Source organism: Papio anubis, chromosome 3, assembly GCF_008728515.1.
Source record: "Papio anubis isolate 15944 chromosome 3, Panubis1.0, whole genome shotgun sequence".
Taxonomy (NCBI): domain Eukaryota; kingdom Metazoa; phylum Chordata; class Mammalia; order Primates; family Cercopithecidae; genus Papio; species Papio anubis.
Genome location: NC_044978.1, coordinates 89,270,546 through 89,287,698, shown reverse-complemented (window position 1 = coordinate 89,287,698; position 17,153 = coordinate 89,270,546). Strand labels below are relative to the sequence as shown.

At 40.2% G+C, this 17,153-nt stretch overlaps 1 protein-coding gene across 3 annotated transcripts in view; it reads left to right on the top strand.

Annotated features, from left to right (window-relative positions):
• The window catches only part of DAPP1 (dual adaptor of phosphotyrosine and 3-phosphoinositides 1), a 53,657-nt gene that overhangs the window by 6,067 nt on the left and 30,437 nt on the right, over positions 1 to 17,153 (top strand). For 2 of the 3 annotated variants that reach the window (XM_017958883.3, XM_017958884.3), the window contains exon 2: positions 13,187 to 13,309. In XM_017958883.3, the coding sequence (XP_017814372.1) occupies positions 13,187 to 13,309 (123 nt within the window). The other variant, XM_009207247.4, reaches the window with a different exon arrangement.

Below are 17,153 nucleotides of genomic sequence, written 5' to 3'. Positions count from 1 at the left end.
CTCCATCAGTCTCGTCCTATAAGAAGCTTCCACTTGACTTTTCTCTTGTAATTCTGCTTTCATGACCATACTCTTAGACATTTCGTTAAAGGCTGCATTAATTTCTGGCTCCTACCAACTCCCCTAGAGGATAAATTCCTATTCTGAGCCCACAGACTTCTGGTTTCTACTCCCTGATAGAGGCCTGCCTCTACCAGGAGCACAGTGCCCACTGCTGGGCCTTATTGGTGTTCCTTGCTCACCACCTGCTTCTCTATGCTCATGCTCCCCCTGACCCTGACCACTAGCACCTGCCCCCATTATCTGTTGTTAGACCTTCTTTGTTTAAAAAATATTTATAACTTTAAAAAGCATAAGAGTAATCACTTGTTTTGATAACAGTATGATGGTTATGTAAAAGAATGTAACTTTTTAGAGATGCATGTTGAATTATTTAGGGTTAAAGTGTCAAGATATCTGTAATTTAAAACTGCTCATCAAAAGACTCAAAATTAAATGTTGTATTAAAAATGTGGCAAAAGGTTAAAAATTCTTCTGCCTAAAATACGGGTATTATTTAAATGCAGTAACATTCATGCTATTTTTCTATCTTCCAGTATATCTGAAATTATTTATAATAAATAGTTGAAAATAATAGTTATATATTAATTATTAAAAATTAGAGAAATAAAGAGAAGCATCAAAATATAAAGAAAAGCACTAAAATGTCAGTCATGTACTACCACCTAAAATAACATTGTTCATCTCGATTCCAGTTTTTAAAAAATGTTTTACTGTACACACATGCACACATATACAGAGATTAAATTGTAATCATATAATATGTATAATTTTGCTTTTGTTTTTTGGTAGGATATTTTTCCATCATCTCCTTGATCTGTCTCCAAGTAGGCTCTTGTTTCCCTCTGAAAGCATGGATATTTGGGTTGATCTAGATTCCAGAGGGCCTAAAATAGATTTGGTCAGTGAACAATGTGGACGTACTGAAGGTTTGTAGGAATGTGGAAGTACATAGTCATCATGTTTTGGTTTTAGGTAGATTAATCTGGTAGTTCAGCATGATGGGTGGCAAGGGGCTAGAGCCAAGACAATGAGTTAGTGAGGAAGTTTGCAGATTGGTGAGTAGGAAACTAGAGTGCCGACCTGGGAATAGTCAGGAAGGAACAAGGTTAGAATCCAGTCATTCCATTGAGCTAAGCAAAATAAGCGATTCATGTCCAAACAAAACTAATTCTACTGCTTTTGTGTACATTTTCAAAATGGTATCAGAGAAATTTTGAAAACCTTAATGTCTCACAAATATAACTCATTGTTTGCTTTATCATTATAAATTTCTAAATTTTCCTGGATTTCATGTTACTGCTCCTAGAGTTCTGACTTATACAAGTTGATGGTATGTTTTGGGTTGATTCACCAGATAATCTTGAAACCATTTTGCAGATGTCGGTCCTGAGGTACTAAGAGGTTTGGCCACCTGCTTTAGGCTAGAGCACAGTAAACTCCTTTTAATGGTGAACTCCTTAGGAGCAGGACAGTGGGTTATTCATCTTTGCCTTCTCCACCCGAGCATACCACTTGATAAAGAGCAGATGTTTAAATGTTTGTTGAATTGCCCCAAGTTGAGTCAAGGCCAAGACCAGAGCTCAAGCCTCCTGACTTAAGCCAGTGAGCTTTCCATTGCACCAACGCTGATGATGTACTTGCATCCATCACTTTCAGACTCAGTCCTCTTATGTCCGGCGGTTTTTACTAATGGAATAAACTGACATTGGTTAGAGGTATTGCCAGAACCATGGAATAGAGAAGAGATAATTAATGAAACAAGAATCTGCCTGTATTTTTTACAGACCCCTACAAGCTCTTTCTTGTAGCTGAAGCTTCCAGAAAGTGACCCCCTCTGTCTCCTATACTAGCCCACAATGGTAGGTTGTCAATGGCAACCACAGTTCGAAGACAATTACCCTGAACCAGCACTTTATGAGGTATAAGTTACAAGAGTAACCATAGTAAGCCCAGAGTCAAGCTTGATTTTACTTGAAGGTGAGCCCTCTTAAGAGAACCTCTGATTTTAATTCCCTGCCTAGTCATTCTAGACCTTTTCAAGGTTTTTTCCAGTCCAAATAAAATGGTCCCTGAGCCTCATTTACTGGGGAGCAGTGGTGCTCTTTTGGTCTTGCAGTCATTCCTGCACTGTGAAGGCTTCCCTGGGGACCGAACAGAAGGATCTCAGCACAGTGAGATGCGGTTTTCACTCCTCCCCCAAGTTGTGGCTCTGTTCCTCAGGTCTGTCCATGTGACTTCCCTGGGTATGTTGGTCCATCTCTGAGTCAGGCTCTGTGGATTTTTCTTTATCTTTAAAGACACATCTTTGTCTTTCATTGTTTTCTCTGCCCCTGTCTCCTGGATCACTCTTTGGGTCTGCATGTGTGTTCCCTAAGTCTCTGTCCCCATGTGCTTCTGGCTATCTGTGTGAGCTGGCGGGTCTATCTTGATCTCTTGAGTTTTGTGTCTCTATCTTTCTATCTGTCTGTATGCAGCTCTTTGACTTTTTGTCTCTGAGTCTTTGTGCCACTCTGTCTCTGAATCTCTGAGTCTCCATCTCTGTCTGTCTCTGTGTTTTCATCTTCCAGAGCTTCTTGCCTCATTCCTCAGACTTCTTCACAAACAGGTTCATCCTGATCCCAAACTACTACAGAATTCTCTCCTCCCTTTCAGTTTTGATTTCCATTAGCTGAGCCTTGACTCCCACCAAAAAACTTGGGACCTGCCTTTAACTCACAGATCAATGAGATATTTACATGCTCTGCCTCCATCATCACTCAGTTCTGTTTTCTAAAGGCTGGGGCAGCTGATCTCACCATTTAGCTCTGCTCTTAGCTCATGTGAACATGGGCATTTAGAAAAGTAATTTTGAAAGATACAGCCCTGCTGGTTCCATCACAGAAACCTCCCTATTGGAGAGATTCTGAAGAATCTCTTTGGCCTCCCCTGTATATAACACTACACCTGTATGAGACCATGTAAGAACTTCCAAAATCCTTTATAAGGCTTTTGCTTGATTCTCTCTATTTGAACAGGTCCATTGCTATTATCAATGGAAAAATAAGCCCACACTTGTGAGCATGTGACTTAACGGGCTTGTGTGAGCAACACCATCTTTCTTATATATGTCACGACCCAATTCGAATAGAAATTACAGCACTGGTAGCTCTTGAGTTACGTAAGACACCCTAAACCCATGATTTCTAATGGCATAGAGGGCCAAATGCTTTACCTTCCACAAAATCAAAGTATCTAGCACCGACCCTATGAACAAATGAACATGAATGAAATCAGCAGGCAAGCAATCCCATGGAATAGTTCAAGTGGTAAGAACAGATTAACCCTTAGAGTGTGAATACCTAACAGATTCATCTTACGTTCTACCACCATTGTGTTCAGAAAGATTGTGAGGCTAAGTATAGGCTCAGGAAGAAAGACACATCAATTAGCTGTGCCATGTATCACCTTAGAGAAGGGGTGTGGCACATATGTTATGCATTTGTCATCTTTGGTCTAGATAGTTCAGAGGGGTGTCAGTGTCATATAAAAGTGAGAACAACTTTGAAAATGAAGAAATAAGAGAAAATTTTCTAAAGAAGAATGCTTTTGTTGGCTGTTCAACTCCAGGGCGTTTTGGCTGCTTTCCCAGAATCAGGAATTTTTGTTCCCACTTTGGGTTGAAATGTATGTCCTCTTTATAACTCTGATGAAACAGAATTGAGGTTCCATTTCATGTATCTTTTCCAGGCAGGGAAAAATATATCAATAAATATGTGAATAATCTATAGACATGAGTTACTAAGAAATTTTGTCATCAAGAAATGTACTATCTAAATGGATGTGTGGCATATGTTTTAAAGTGCAAGATTGCTTTCTGTGTCCACCAGTTCTTCCAGAGTTATTTTTCATCACTCCCCAACAGGGACTCTGTGCTCCAGCTAGGCATTTGGTTGCCCGTATACACCAAGCACATGTCAACTCCGGTGCCTTTGCTTATGTCATTTCTCCTCTCAGAATGCCTCTCACTGCCTAATGAAACCTATATTCATTCTTCAAACTGCAGTTAATCATCTTCCTGCTCCATGAAGTTTTCCCTGATCATTCCAGCCCACTGTGAGCTCCCGTTCCTCTGCTATAATATCTACTGTCCGCATCACTAAGATAGCAGCTATTTGGTGATTCTTCTACGTTAACCTGCAGATCCTTCTCTTTTCCATTCTGTTGGTACTGAAAAGTCACTTAGTACTTTGCTTTGCCCTTCTCTTCAGATGCCAAATTCTGTGAACTTGAACTGTTCACATTATTGAAGTGAATTAAAGTTTTCAGGCCCAAGAGTCCTTCCCATGCATGCTCCTCAAACTCTAAACTGCACAGCAATCACGTGAGACTTAGCAAATTAAGGGAGGGGCCTGAGGTTGTGTGTGGTCCAGGTTGGCTGCTCATTAGCATCTCTTTTCACTTGGCATTTCCCAGTAGTAAAAAGTTTCTTATTGCACTTGATTTTAAAACCATCACTCTTATAAGTGCAGATGAGGAAAATGACCTGATTGGAAGTTTTAATCATCAGTAAGTCCAGTGTGAATCAGCTGCATGATGCAATTGTGAAGAAACTAATGCGATCTCAGGCTGCTTTATGTGTGCCCAGCAGCCAGAATAAGGGAGCTCCTGTGCTGCTTTGTTTTGCAGGTTAGAGCTTAACGTTAAGGTAGGTTTTTTAAGTTTGAAAGGTTTTCAGAGGAGATGAGGTCTCTGGGTGATAAGGTCCCTGGATGATAAAGGAACTGAAACCATGTCATAAAAGGAAAAGTTGAAGATGATGGAAAGAGAAGAATGTGCATTCTAAATGCTTTCAACTCTTTCTACATGTGTCATCTATGTAACTCCAAGGAGTAGCTCTGAAACCATCTGCTGAAAGCCATACAGCAAAAAAAAATGGCAATTCAATGTAGCCCAAGAGTTTTCTAACCATGAATCATGAACATATGGACTGAGCTTGCCTATACAAGTACTGAGTTCCCCATCATTAGCAATATGTAGGCAAAGATTGGATGAGTCCTAAAGAGTTTAGAAATTATTCAAACACTGCGGTTGTGCATTTCTGACAAGATTCCAGGTGATGCTGATGCTGTTGGTCCATACTTTGAGTAGCAAAGCTTTGCATTGTTGTTCAAATACCAGGTACAACCCGTTAGTAGGCTTAAAGTGAATTTAATGGGTCACATGAATATTTGTTCAAAATAAAGAGAAAAGAAAATTTTCAAGTTAATAGCCTATAGAAAGATAGGTGTTATGTCCTGTAACTTTTTGTTTTGTGTGTGTGTGTGTGTGACATATGTATGTTTATATATACACAGAGTGATATAAAATGTATTTTATACTGTGAGTCAATTCAAAAAATTTAAAAACCTCTCCTTTAAAGAACAGAACAAATGAGGTATAAAGTTAGATTAGTAAATTAAAACAATAAAACCCAATGGGATAAGAAACTATGAAAGTTCCACTATTCTGGAGCAATTTTCCAGAAGATTCTAGCTCAAAGAGGCCCCAGAATGAAAGGAAAGGAAGCTGAACTGAGGACCAGCTTTCTGGATCCAGCCTGTCTGCATTTTCTGTGGCTGTTTATTTTCTATATCTTACTAAAAGGCAGCTATGAAAATTCTTTAGTGGGTGGGTGTTTCCTAGTTTTTTATTGTATCATGGAAAGGATAATATCACTGTTTCCTTCAAGTTGAATTGCTGGTTTTCATAATCTTATAAACCCAGTACAAATATTCCTTTGGAGCTTGATTAGTCTTTTCTCTGTTGACTCTATCAGCCCTAGACATAATTATGGCAATGTGTGGGCCTTGGGGAAAATGGAGACTATAACATTCTTTCTAATAGGAGTTTCTTGCTCTTTTTTGCTTCTTCAGGGAAAATGAGACTAGAAGAATTTTTTTTTTTTTTTTTTAGTTTCAAAAAATGAACCTATTCCCAACTTCATAACAGTGTGTTCCTACCACTTTGCACAATGTCTAGCATATTCATAATACATTGTTTAATTTAGCAAATCTAGCTCATTTTTTTTCTGTAAAAGTTAAAGAATTGCATAAAAAGTTTATAAAAGAAGAAAATTGTTCCAATACATGAAAATAAGAAGGTTTTCTGGCCAGCCGCAGTGAGTCACACTTGTAATCCCAACACTTTGGGAGGCTGAGGTTGGCGGGTCACCTGAGGTCAGCAGTTTGAGACCAGCCTGGCCAATATGGTGAAACCCTGTCTCTACTAAAAATACAAAAATTAGCCAGGTGTGGTGATGCACACCTGTAGTCCCACCTACTCAGAAGGCTGAGGCAGGAGAATTGCTTGAACCTGGGAGGTGGAGGTTGCAGTGAGCCGAGATGGCACCATTGCACTCCAGCCTGGGTGACAAGAGCGAAACTCCATCTCGAAAAAAAAAGGAAAGTTTTTTTCCTACGCATTCTTACTAGTCACCTTGATGGATGAGAAAACTCAGGTTGCTGCTTGCCAGGGGGTCACATAGTGAATAAGTTAAAAATTGTTGGAGCAGATGGACTACCTGAGGGAATGACCAGAGACAAAGGCATGGCCTCTCCTCACCAACAACTATAAAAACTTCATTACCAATCACATTGAGAAGCTGAAAATAGTTTTTCTATACTATCGAGAATTTTTTTAAAGTGTTCTAGATGAAAGACTTAATTATCATTCCATTCCCTCTATAGGAAATTATATTATTAAATTATTACATGAAGAGACAATCAAAGACCAGACAGCAAAACTATAGAGAAAAAAATTATAAGGTTTGATTCAACCGTTAATTAATAAAAATAAGTTATTTTCTCTGTGTTGTGATGTTTGTGATATTTTTCAGTTTTTAAAATTTGTAATCTGTGATTTCTCATGTTAAATAAATATTCCTTTCTTTTTTGTAATTTTGTGTAATTTTTCTTAAAGAGACCTCTAGATTTTATAAGCTTCAAGACCATTCAAATCTGCCTCTTATCCCTAATAATTGGAATATTAATTTTTTTTAATTGAATATAGTTCTGGACCAGCACAGTGGCTCACACTTGTAATCCCAGCACTTTGGGAGGCCAAGGCGGGCAGATGACCTGAGGTGAGGAGTTCAAGACCAGCCTGGCCAACATGGTGAAACCCCATTTCTACTAAAAATACAAAAATTACCCAGGCGTGGTGGCACATGCCTGTAGTCTCAGCTACTAGGGAAGCTGAGGCATGAGAATTGCTTGAACCCAGGAGGCAGAGGTTGCAGCGAGCCGAGATTGTACCACTGCACTCCAGCCTGGGCGACAGAGCAAGACTCCATCTAGGAAAAAAAAAAAAAAAAATCTAATATAGATCTAATTATAGAAACTTTAAGGTCCATGCAAGTAGATTTTATGTAATGAGCTATTGAACATGCATATTAAGCCACAGGTGGCTCTATAAACATCAAACAAGGAACTGTCAGTATCCAGTGCCACATATACAGCCTCAATGTCCTCCAGCTTCATTTCTCACCATGCCCAACTGTTGCCCTTCATCACTCACTTTGAATTCTCACATGACTGCATGATATTCTGATTCTCACATGACTGTCTGGCATTCTCTCACTTCTAGGCCTTTGCTGCTGCTATTCCCTCCCACGTTATATCTCCTTGAACAACTACTACTCCAAACCCCACCAGACTTCTAATGGGAAAAAGCCAAACTCTCTCTTCCTCTCTCTTTCTCTCTCTCTCTCAATCTTCACCTAAGTGCCTAGGCCAGTCCAAGTACTCAATAAGCAGTAGTTGAATAAATGAAGGAAAAAGACAAATTATTAACAAGGTTATCTCTGGAAGTTGGATTAAGGAAAAAATTAGCTGTTTTCTTTTTTTCTAATTAAATTTGTAGTTACTCAATATAGAAATCTTTTTTTTTCATTAGAATAAGCTAAATTAGAAAAATCTGATCAAGCTAAAGTCCCCTTTGAACCAATTCTGGTTTCTTCTACAAAGAAAATCATACTTATGAATTTGGTATATATTTTTTTAAACTCTTATTTTATGTTTTTACATATCTTAATATTTAAGTGCATTTTTGTTGTTGATTTTTTATAGGGGGACGTGTTAAAACTAAGTGGTAGCATTTGGTGCCTGCAACTAGTTCTTCTAGCTTTACAATATATGTTGGGATCTATCAACTTTGGTGTGTGTGTATACATGCACATCTTCAGTGATTCTCAGTGGAAGGGGGGGATTGTGATTGACATCATGAACAAGATAATTCTTGGTTCTTCAAGACTGTATCTTTTGTAGGATGTTAAGCATCCCTGACACCCTCTCACAAAATAACAATAGCACCCCACCTCCCTGCCCTCATTATCTGGCAATCAAAAATATGCTCACGCCTTTTCAAACACTTCTGATTAACTTTTTACATAATCTCATCCTTTTAGCACTCAGCTTTATTTATCATCTCCATGTTGATGGACATTTAGGATGACTCTAGATTTTTTACTCTTACAAACAATTCTGCAGTGAACACCCTTGTTCATATTTTCTTCTGCTCACGTGTGGGTGTTTCACTAGGTGGAAACTAGAAGAGGAATCACTGGTCATATGTGCAGGTTCAGTTACACCCTATGTGCTAAATTCCCCTCCAACTTAGACCCTTATCAACAATGGACAATAATAGCCATTGCCCAAATTCTCCAATACTTAATACTATCTAACCCTTTCATTATAACTGATCTGGTGGATAGAGAAAAATATCACATTATTGTTTTAATCTGCATTTCTCTGATTAACAGTGAGATTATTTATTTGAAACACATCTTTCCTCTTCTGAAAAATACATATACTTTCTCTTCTTTACATGTGTATATTTTGATTTTTACTATATATCCTTTATAATCAGAATAAAAGGTAATACACACTTTAAAAAAAAAAACAAAACAGGTTATCTTTCAAGACCTATACAGATGTTGGCTCATTCATGGAATCTGATTTTGATCCTTCTTCTCAGAACATCCCTTGGGTACTTTATTCTCTCTTGAATATCGTTTGCAATATGCTTGTCTTATCCTCCTGACTAGATTAATGGTTACTTGTCACCCAGTATGTGGCTTTTTCATTTTTGTTCCCTTTGACCTGCTTAGCACAATGCCTTGCATGGATTTGAAGCAATGATTGAAGGCAGAAAAGGTTGATTATGCAAAAACTACCAACTTAACTCTATTTTTAACTTTTATGGACACAGTCTTGAGTCATCCTTATCAAAACAGGACATATTTCTACAAAGGATACACAATGTCATTAGGATATATATTCACTCCCCTGGAAGAAATGCTCATTGGAATGTTCCTGGAAAGGAACGCTTAACTCAACTAAAAGGGGAAGTTTAGGTTTTTATGAAAAAGCTATTTGGGGAATGAAGATCCTTATTGCACCGTTGACATCATGGAATGTAGGTGGCTGCCTGGAAAGCTCTATACTGGGCTTACCCAGGCCCTGGAGTCTGTAGAATCCTGAAAAGGCAATATTGACTCAAGCAAAGCTGCCACCAAGGAATTGCAGTCTCCAAGATTTTTCCAGACTGCAGCATAGTGTGATTCTTCCTGCATTATATTCAAGTATTTCTTATGTATTTATGGTATATAGTTATTGTTTTTTAAGTTATCATTAAAACATTATTAGTAAAAACTGTTATCAGGCTATAATTAGATGTCAGAAGAATTCTATAAATGCTTTAAACACAAACTTCCAATTCTATTGAAAATAATCCAAAGGAATGTCCAAATCCTTTAAATGTTTTGGAATTTTACGAATCAAATATTGCTTTAAATAAACAACTGTTATCAGGCTATATAACTAGATGTCAGAAGAATTCTATAAATGCTTTAAACAAAAACTTCCAATTCTATTGAAAAGAATCCAAAGGAATGTCCAAATCCTTTAAATGTTTTGGAATTTTGCGAATCAAATATTGCTTTAAATAAACAATCTACTGGCTCAAACTGAAACATATGCTGAAATGTTTATTATAAAATTAATTATTGGCAAAATATATCTAAGTTTTAATAACCTTGTAGAAACTCCACCTATCAAAAAGAATTAGAATTTTGGCTTCAGTTGAACTTGAAGTTTATTATTGCTTCACTTACAATTCTTCCAATTGTTCTTTGAAAGCATTTTGTGGTGAACAGATTTGAACTTGTCTGGGAATCAGTTCAATGAATGGAGCTGCTTTGGGTAAATAGCTCTGTGATTATTCTTATAAAATGTGTTTCATGCCATTGCTTTCAGCTAGCAAGTATATTTCTAATATAGGATGAAAGCATCTCTGCCCCAAAGATAAAATATGCTAAGAAACATGCATTAGGAAATACAGATTTAGAAAATAGGTATCCTGGAGACTTATATAGAAACTTCCTTCCACAGATGCACTTACGTTTACTCTTTATTACTCAGGCTAAAATTTTATGCCGCAGGGATGTCACAGTGGATGCCAGTGTGGTTCGTGACAGCAAGATCCCTTAATGCCAGAACAGGGCTATTCCTCAAAGCGTTTTTACACTATACATACCTCTTTAATAGCATTTAGTTCATCACACTGACACTTGTATAATTGCCTGTCTCTTTCATCTTCATTGACCTAAACTGTGGTCCCTAGCAGTCAGCAACTGCCCCTGCTATCTAGCTTTCTGTTATCTAATCGAAATAAAAAGTAACAAAAATTATATTTGAGCAATAAGAAAATCATGCCACAGAGAGTAAACTGAAAGCTACGGCTTTGTGGATCTCAATGGCTTCCTGGTAGCAATTAATGCATACTAAGCACAGGCTTTATGGAGCACATCACCCATGTTAATGTGTGCAGGACTCACAACTGGCCTATGCAGTATGCCTACTTGTCATACTATTTTATTTATTTATTTATTTATTATTATTTTTTTGAGACGGAGTCTCGCTCTGTCTCCCAGGCTGGAGTGCAGTGGCCCAATCTTGGCTCATTACAACTTCCGCCTCCCGGGTTCAAGCGATTCTCCTGCCTCAGCCTCCTGAGTAGCTGGGAATACAGGCATCCGCCACCACTCCCGGCTAATTTTTGTATTTTTAGTGGAGACGGGGTTTCACCATATTGGCCAGGCTGGTCTCGAACTCCTGACCTTGTGATCTGCCCACCTCGGCCTCCCAAAGTATTGGGATTACAGGCTTGAGCCACTGCGCCCGGCCTTGTCATACTATTTTAAACATGAGAATCAAAGCTCAGATTGGTTAAGTAACATGTCCAAGGCCATACAGCTAGTAAGAGGTACCAACTGGATTGGAATCCAGGCAAAGCAACCCCCGGGGCCACAATCCTAATCATCACATTGCATGCCTCTATGACATCGTTTAAAAGAATGTGAATGACCTGTCATTGGAGAAAAGAAAAATGGTGCAGAGCAATATGCCTAGAAAATAAAAAGAATAAATAATGCTCTTATGTTTGTAGAATCAGGAGTGGGGGTACACACCCAATGCCTCTAGATACGTAGACAATCTTTTTTTTTTTTTTTTTTTTTTTGAGATGGAGTCTCGCTCTGTCACCCAGGCTGGAGTGCAGGGGCGCGATCTCGGCTCACTGCAAGCTCCGCCTCCTGGGTTCATGCCATTCTCCTGCCTCAGCCTCCTGAGTAGCTGGGACTACAGGCACCTGCCACCATGCCTGGCTAATTTTTTGGTAATTGTAGTAGAGATGGGGTTTCACTGTGTTAGCCAGGATAGTCTCAATCTCCTGACCTTGTGATCCTCCCACCATGTGTAGACTATCTCTTAAGAGGAAGCACAGGAAAATGGTTACCATGGTGTCCTCTAGGAAAGGAGCAGGGAGCCTGAGGGCCAAGGGTGAGGAAAACATGTTTTGCTGTGTCTCCTTTTGGACAAGTTGGACTTTTTTTTTTTTTTTTTACCATAGATATATATTACCTTTTCTAAAACACAAAGATCAATTTGAATCTCCTTGTGGCATTCCCTAGCCCTTCAGATGTTTGTCAGGCTGAAACAGTACTTGATGGCATTTATTTCATACTATAATTGCTTCCATCCAGCTTCGTTTCACTCATGACAATAGACTTTAGTATTATAGCTCAGAGGTTAAGCCATGAAAAAGTACCACACTTGAAAAAGAGTGTGAGAAAACAAAAAAGAAAAAAGGAAGAGGCAATTTGTCAAAGCCTATTTTGACTTGGACTTTAAACCAATTCTGATTACAAAGCAACACTGTATTAGTTTGTGAGGGCTGCTATAACGAAGAACCACAGCCTGGGCAGCTGACTATAAGAAATCCATTGCCTCATAGTTCTGAAGGCTCAAAGTTGGAAATCAAGGTGTCAACAGGATTGGTTCCTTCCAAGGGTCATGAGGGAGAATCTATTCCAGGTCTCTTCCCGTGGCTTGCAAGTGACTGTCATGTTCATGTGGTGTTCTCCCCATAGGCAAGTCTGTCTCCTGATTTTCCCTTTTACAAGAGGAAACCAGTCATATTGAATTAGGGTTCACTCTAATGACCTCTTTTTTTTTTTTGAGATGGAATTTCACTCTGTTGCCCAGGCTGGAGTGCAATGGCATGATCTTGGCTCATTGCAACCTCCGTCCACCAGGTTCAAGCGATTCTCCTGCCTCAGCCTCCCGAGTAGCTGGGATTACAGGTGCCTGCCACCATGTCAGGCTAATTTTTGTGTTTTTTAATGGAGACGGGGTGTCACCATGTTGGCCAGGCTGGTCTCAAACCCCTGACCTCAAGTGATCTGCCTGCCTCGGCCTCCCAAAGTGCTGGAATTACAGGCGTGAGCCACCACACCCAGCCATGGCCTCATTTTAACTTGGTAAAGACCCTGTCTCCAAACAAGGTCACATTTTGAGGTACTGGGAGGTTAGCCCTTCAACATAAGAACCTTCAGGACACAATTCAACCCATGTCACACTACTACTAGTCAACTCCGTGCTCTCCTTTCAACCCCACCCAGCAATTTCCTTGTCCTGATGTTGAGAGCTGAATCTCTGGGCTACTTATCTTGAAGAATGTTGCTAGCTAATCTTTGCGAGGAAAAGCCAGTGCAGGGGAGTCATGCCATGGTTTGGCCTGAGTGAAAGCGCTGTTCCCTCTTTTCTAGGTGGTATCACGGCAACCTCACGCGCCATGCTGCCGAAGCTCTTCTCCTCTCAAATGGGTGTGACGGCAGCTACCTTCTGCGGGACAGCAATGAGACCACTGGGCTGTACTCTCTCTCCGTTAGGTAAGGTGCTTCAGGGCTCTATGACTTCAGCATGGGCTCCTCTGTCACTTACTGACTTTATCATCACTCAAACTCTCAGATAGCAAAACTTCCCAATTCCTGTTAGACCACCAAGTTAAAGGATTCCAAACTCTAAATGATAAAGGTATAAAAACATTCCTGCTCCATTCATTAGCAGGAAAAAAATTGTTAGAGCTGGAGGAGACATGAGGAATTATTTGATACAAACCTTTCATGGGGCTGTTGAAGAATCTGAAACCCAAAGCAGTGGAATGTCTGGTACCCCAAAAATCAACAATGGAAACAGTGCCAGAATCCAGATTCCTGACACCTGGCTGAATGCCCTTTTCACATTCCCTGATTTATCTGTAAATGCAGAATGGATTTATGACTGTACAGCTTTCATAGTCACAACCTCAAGCAGGTAATATGCAACTTTACAATTTTTCCTATAGTGGGCTAACTTTTCTTATTGAGTCTCCATTTCTCCCAAATGGTAAGAAAGTTAATCCAGTCCCCACCAGGTTCATCCAGGCAATTGCAATCGTTGTCCAGACCTTTCAGGTCCTCCCCACCCCACACCCGCTTCTTCCTGGCTGGCACCCCAGATCAGAGAGGCTGACCGAGCTTCTGGTAGTCAGGGGAGGTGGCTGGTTCTCAGCCAGGATCTGACACTCTGCCTTCCACTGACATGTAGCAAGTTTTCTTGGGTTCTTAGGCACTTCTCCATGGATTAGGCAGGGGATGTGAGGACTCCATGAAATTTCCCTCAGCCACCCACCCATTAAGCTCAAACTGTTATTGTGTTACCGTTCTGATGGCACTTCCATATCCCATGGAGAGTCACTCTTCCCTTCGTAGTGCAGTCCCTCAAGCTAATCTGGCCTCAGAGGCTCTCTCACTTCTTTCCCACTCTGCACGGTCACTACTTGTCACTAACTCAGTAGCAGCATTCACACTCTGTCTTTGGGCTCCGGGCCTTGCCTCTATATTCATTTTCTATGCTACATAACAAATTATCAAAAACTTAGGGACTTAAAGTAACACAACTTGATTATCTCAGTTTCTGGCTGGATTCTCTGTCCAGGTCCTGCCAGGCTGAAATAAAGGTGTTGGAGAAGGTTGTGGCTCTGATCTGGCATTTAGTGTCTTTTTCCTTCATTTTCTCCTTTCCTCTTCATTCTTTTTCATCCATTCCCTTGCTGCTGTAGAACAGAGGTCCTCATTTTCCTTTTAGCTGTCAGCCAGAGGGGCATTCTCAACTCCGAGAGGCCACCCACAGTTCTTTGCCACATGGCCCCATGGCTGTTTACCACATCGGTGTTTGCTTTCTTGCATGCCAGCCAGAAAACACCTCCCTGACTTTTTCTTCGATGAGCAGCCAGAGAAAACTCTCTGTTTCACAGGGCTCATGTGATTAGTTTCAGGCCCACTCAGATAATGTCCATATCTTAACATCAACTGACTTGGGACTTTAAGGACCTGCAAAATCCCTTCCCAGTAGCATGTAGACTAGTTTTGGATTGAATAATTGGCATAAAGTGTGTACTCCACGGGCTGGGACTTGGGGTCATCTTAGAATGCTGCCTGCCACAGCTCCCATTCCTGGAACAGTGAAAATCTACAGGCCTACTTGAAGTGGGTGTGCGAAATAGGTAGAGGGTGATGGGGTAAGTAGGGGTCACAGAGGAGAAAAAAGCATATTCATTAACATGTCACCCTGTTATATTTTATTTATACATTTTCTGAATAACATAGATGAAAAACTTATTAATCCAAGATGGAATTCTGTTTGAGTGGCAACAAGAATTGTGCTTTCTCTGCTCAACAGCAAATGTCAAAAGTCCATCTAATGGTTAAGTTGTAGATGCTTTATTGCATACACCAGAGGTCCCCAACATTTTTGGCACCTGGGACAATTTTTCCACAGACCGGGGCAGCAGCAGATGGTTTTGGGATGATTCAAGTGCATTACATTTATTGTGTGTTTTATTTCTGTTATTATTACACTGTAATGTATAATGAAATAATTATACAACTCACCATCATTCAGTATCAGTGGCAGCCCTGAGCTTGTTTTCCTGAAACTAGATTGTCCCATCTGGGGGTGATGGGAGTCAGTAACAGTTCGTCAGGCATTAGATTAACATCAGAGGCACACAGCCTAGATTGCTTGCATGTGCAGTTCACAACAGGGTTTGCGCTCCTATGAGAATCTATTGCCTCTACTGATCTGACAGGAGGTGGAGCTCAGTGAGAATGCAAACAATGGGGAGCAACTATAAATACAAATGAAGCTTCACTAGTTCACCCATCACTCATTTTCTTGCTGTGTGGCTGACAGGGGGATGGATGGGGACCCCTGGCATGAATCTTCCAAAAATGAAAAGTTAATTAACTTTTCACCTATGTATGTCCCATCTGAGCAATTAGATAATAAGCTTTTTATAAATCAATGAGGTATATTTCATATACATAAATAATAAATTATTGATTTTCGTTACAAGCACTAGAGAATGCTTATATTTAAAAAATGACCAGCAGAGGTGACAAAAACCATGGACTAATTCAGGAGAATGACTATTTTTGTTTTATGAACAAATATTCACTTATTTGTTCATTCTTTTACTGATGAATATTTGAAAGCATTGATTCTGCACCAGCCACTTTGGTAAGTGCTGTAGAACAGTGGTCCCCAACCTTTTTGGCACCAGGGACTGGTTTTGTGGGAAATGGGGGTTCAGGATGAAACTGTTCCACCTCAGATCATCAGGCATTAGATTCTCATGAGGAGTGTGCAGCCTAGATCCCTCACATGTGTTCACAATAGGGTTCAGGCTCCTGAGACTCTCATGCCTGATCTGACAGGAGGCAGAGCTCAGGCGGTAATGCTCACTCACTGCTCACCTCCTGCTGTGCGGCCTGGTTCCTAACAGGTACCTGGTCTGCAGTCCCAGGATGGGGGACCCCTGCTGTAGAAGATTCAAATACCTTATTTTGGGGAATTATAGCCTCACAGAGCCAAAAAGACCACATACAAGTAACATACTACAAAGTAGAGGTTGAGAAATAACATACAAGAAAGCAAGATAAGTGTTTAGGTGGTTCAGAAGAGAAAAAGCAATTAACTTTAAGCTGGAATTATCATGTAATACTTGACAGAGGAGGTGGTACTTGAACTGCAACTTAATGAGTGGCTGGGATTTCTACCAGCAGAGACAAAGAGAAAGACTGTTTCAGGAAAAAGGAACAGTGTGAACTAAGGGACAGAAGTGGAAACTCGTTGAAGAGCAGTAGGTCCAGTTGGACTAGGGCAGCAGTTCTAAAGGTGTGGTCCCCAGACCAGGTGTGTCACCTAAGAACATGCTAGGAATGCACAGTCTCAGGCCCCACCTTGGATCTACCAAATCTGAATCTGCAGGGGTGGAGGTGGAGGTGGCAGCAAGCTGGGTTCTCACAAGCCCGTCAGATGATTCTGATGCATGCTAACATTGAAGCATGGGCTGCACTGAGAGGAATAGCAGGAAGTGAGGCTAGAAAGATAGAATGGGGTCAAATAAAGTGGGGAGGCAGATATATATATATAAAATTTAATAATCTGCTCATTTCAAAAATGAAGTGGAAAATGACAACGTAGGAAATTTGATATTTTATTCAGTAGGCAGTGGAACATGCATGGGAGGAAAAGAGCTGGGCTCACATAACTAATCAAGCGACAGAGCTGAATTCTGATTGACTCCCAGACAAGCAAGGGAGAAAAGCCCAAGATGGAGGAGAGTGTGGTGAGGGTGTCATATGTCATTTCTGTCATTCCTATTCTCTGCCCTTCTTAAACTCATGCCCC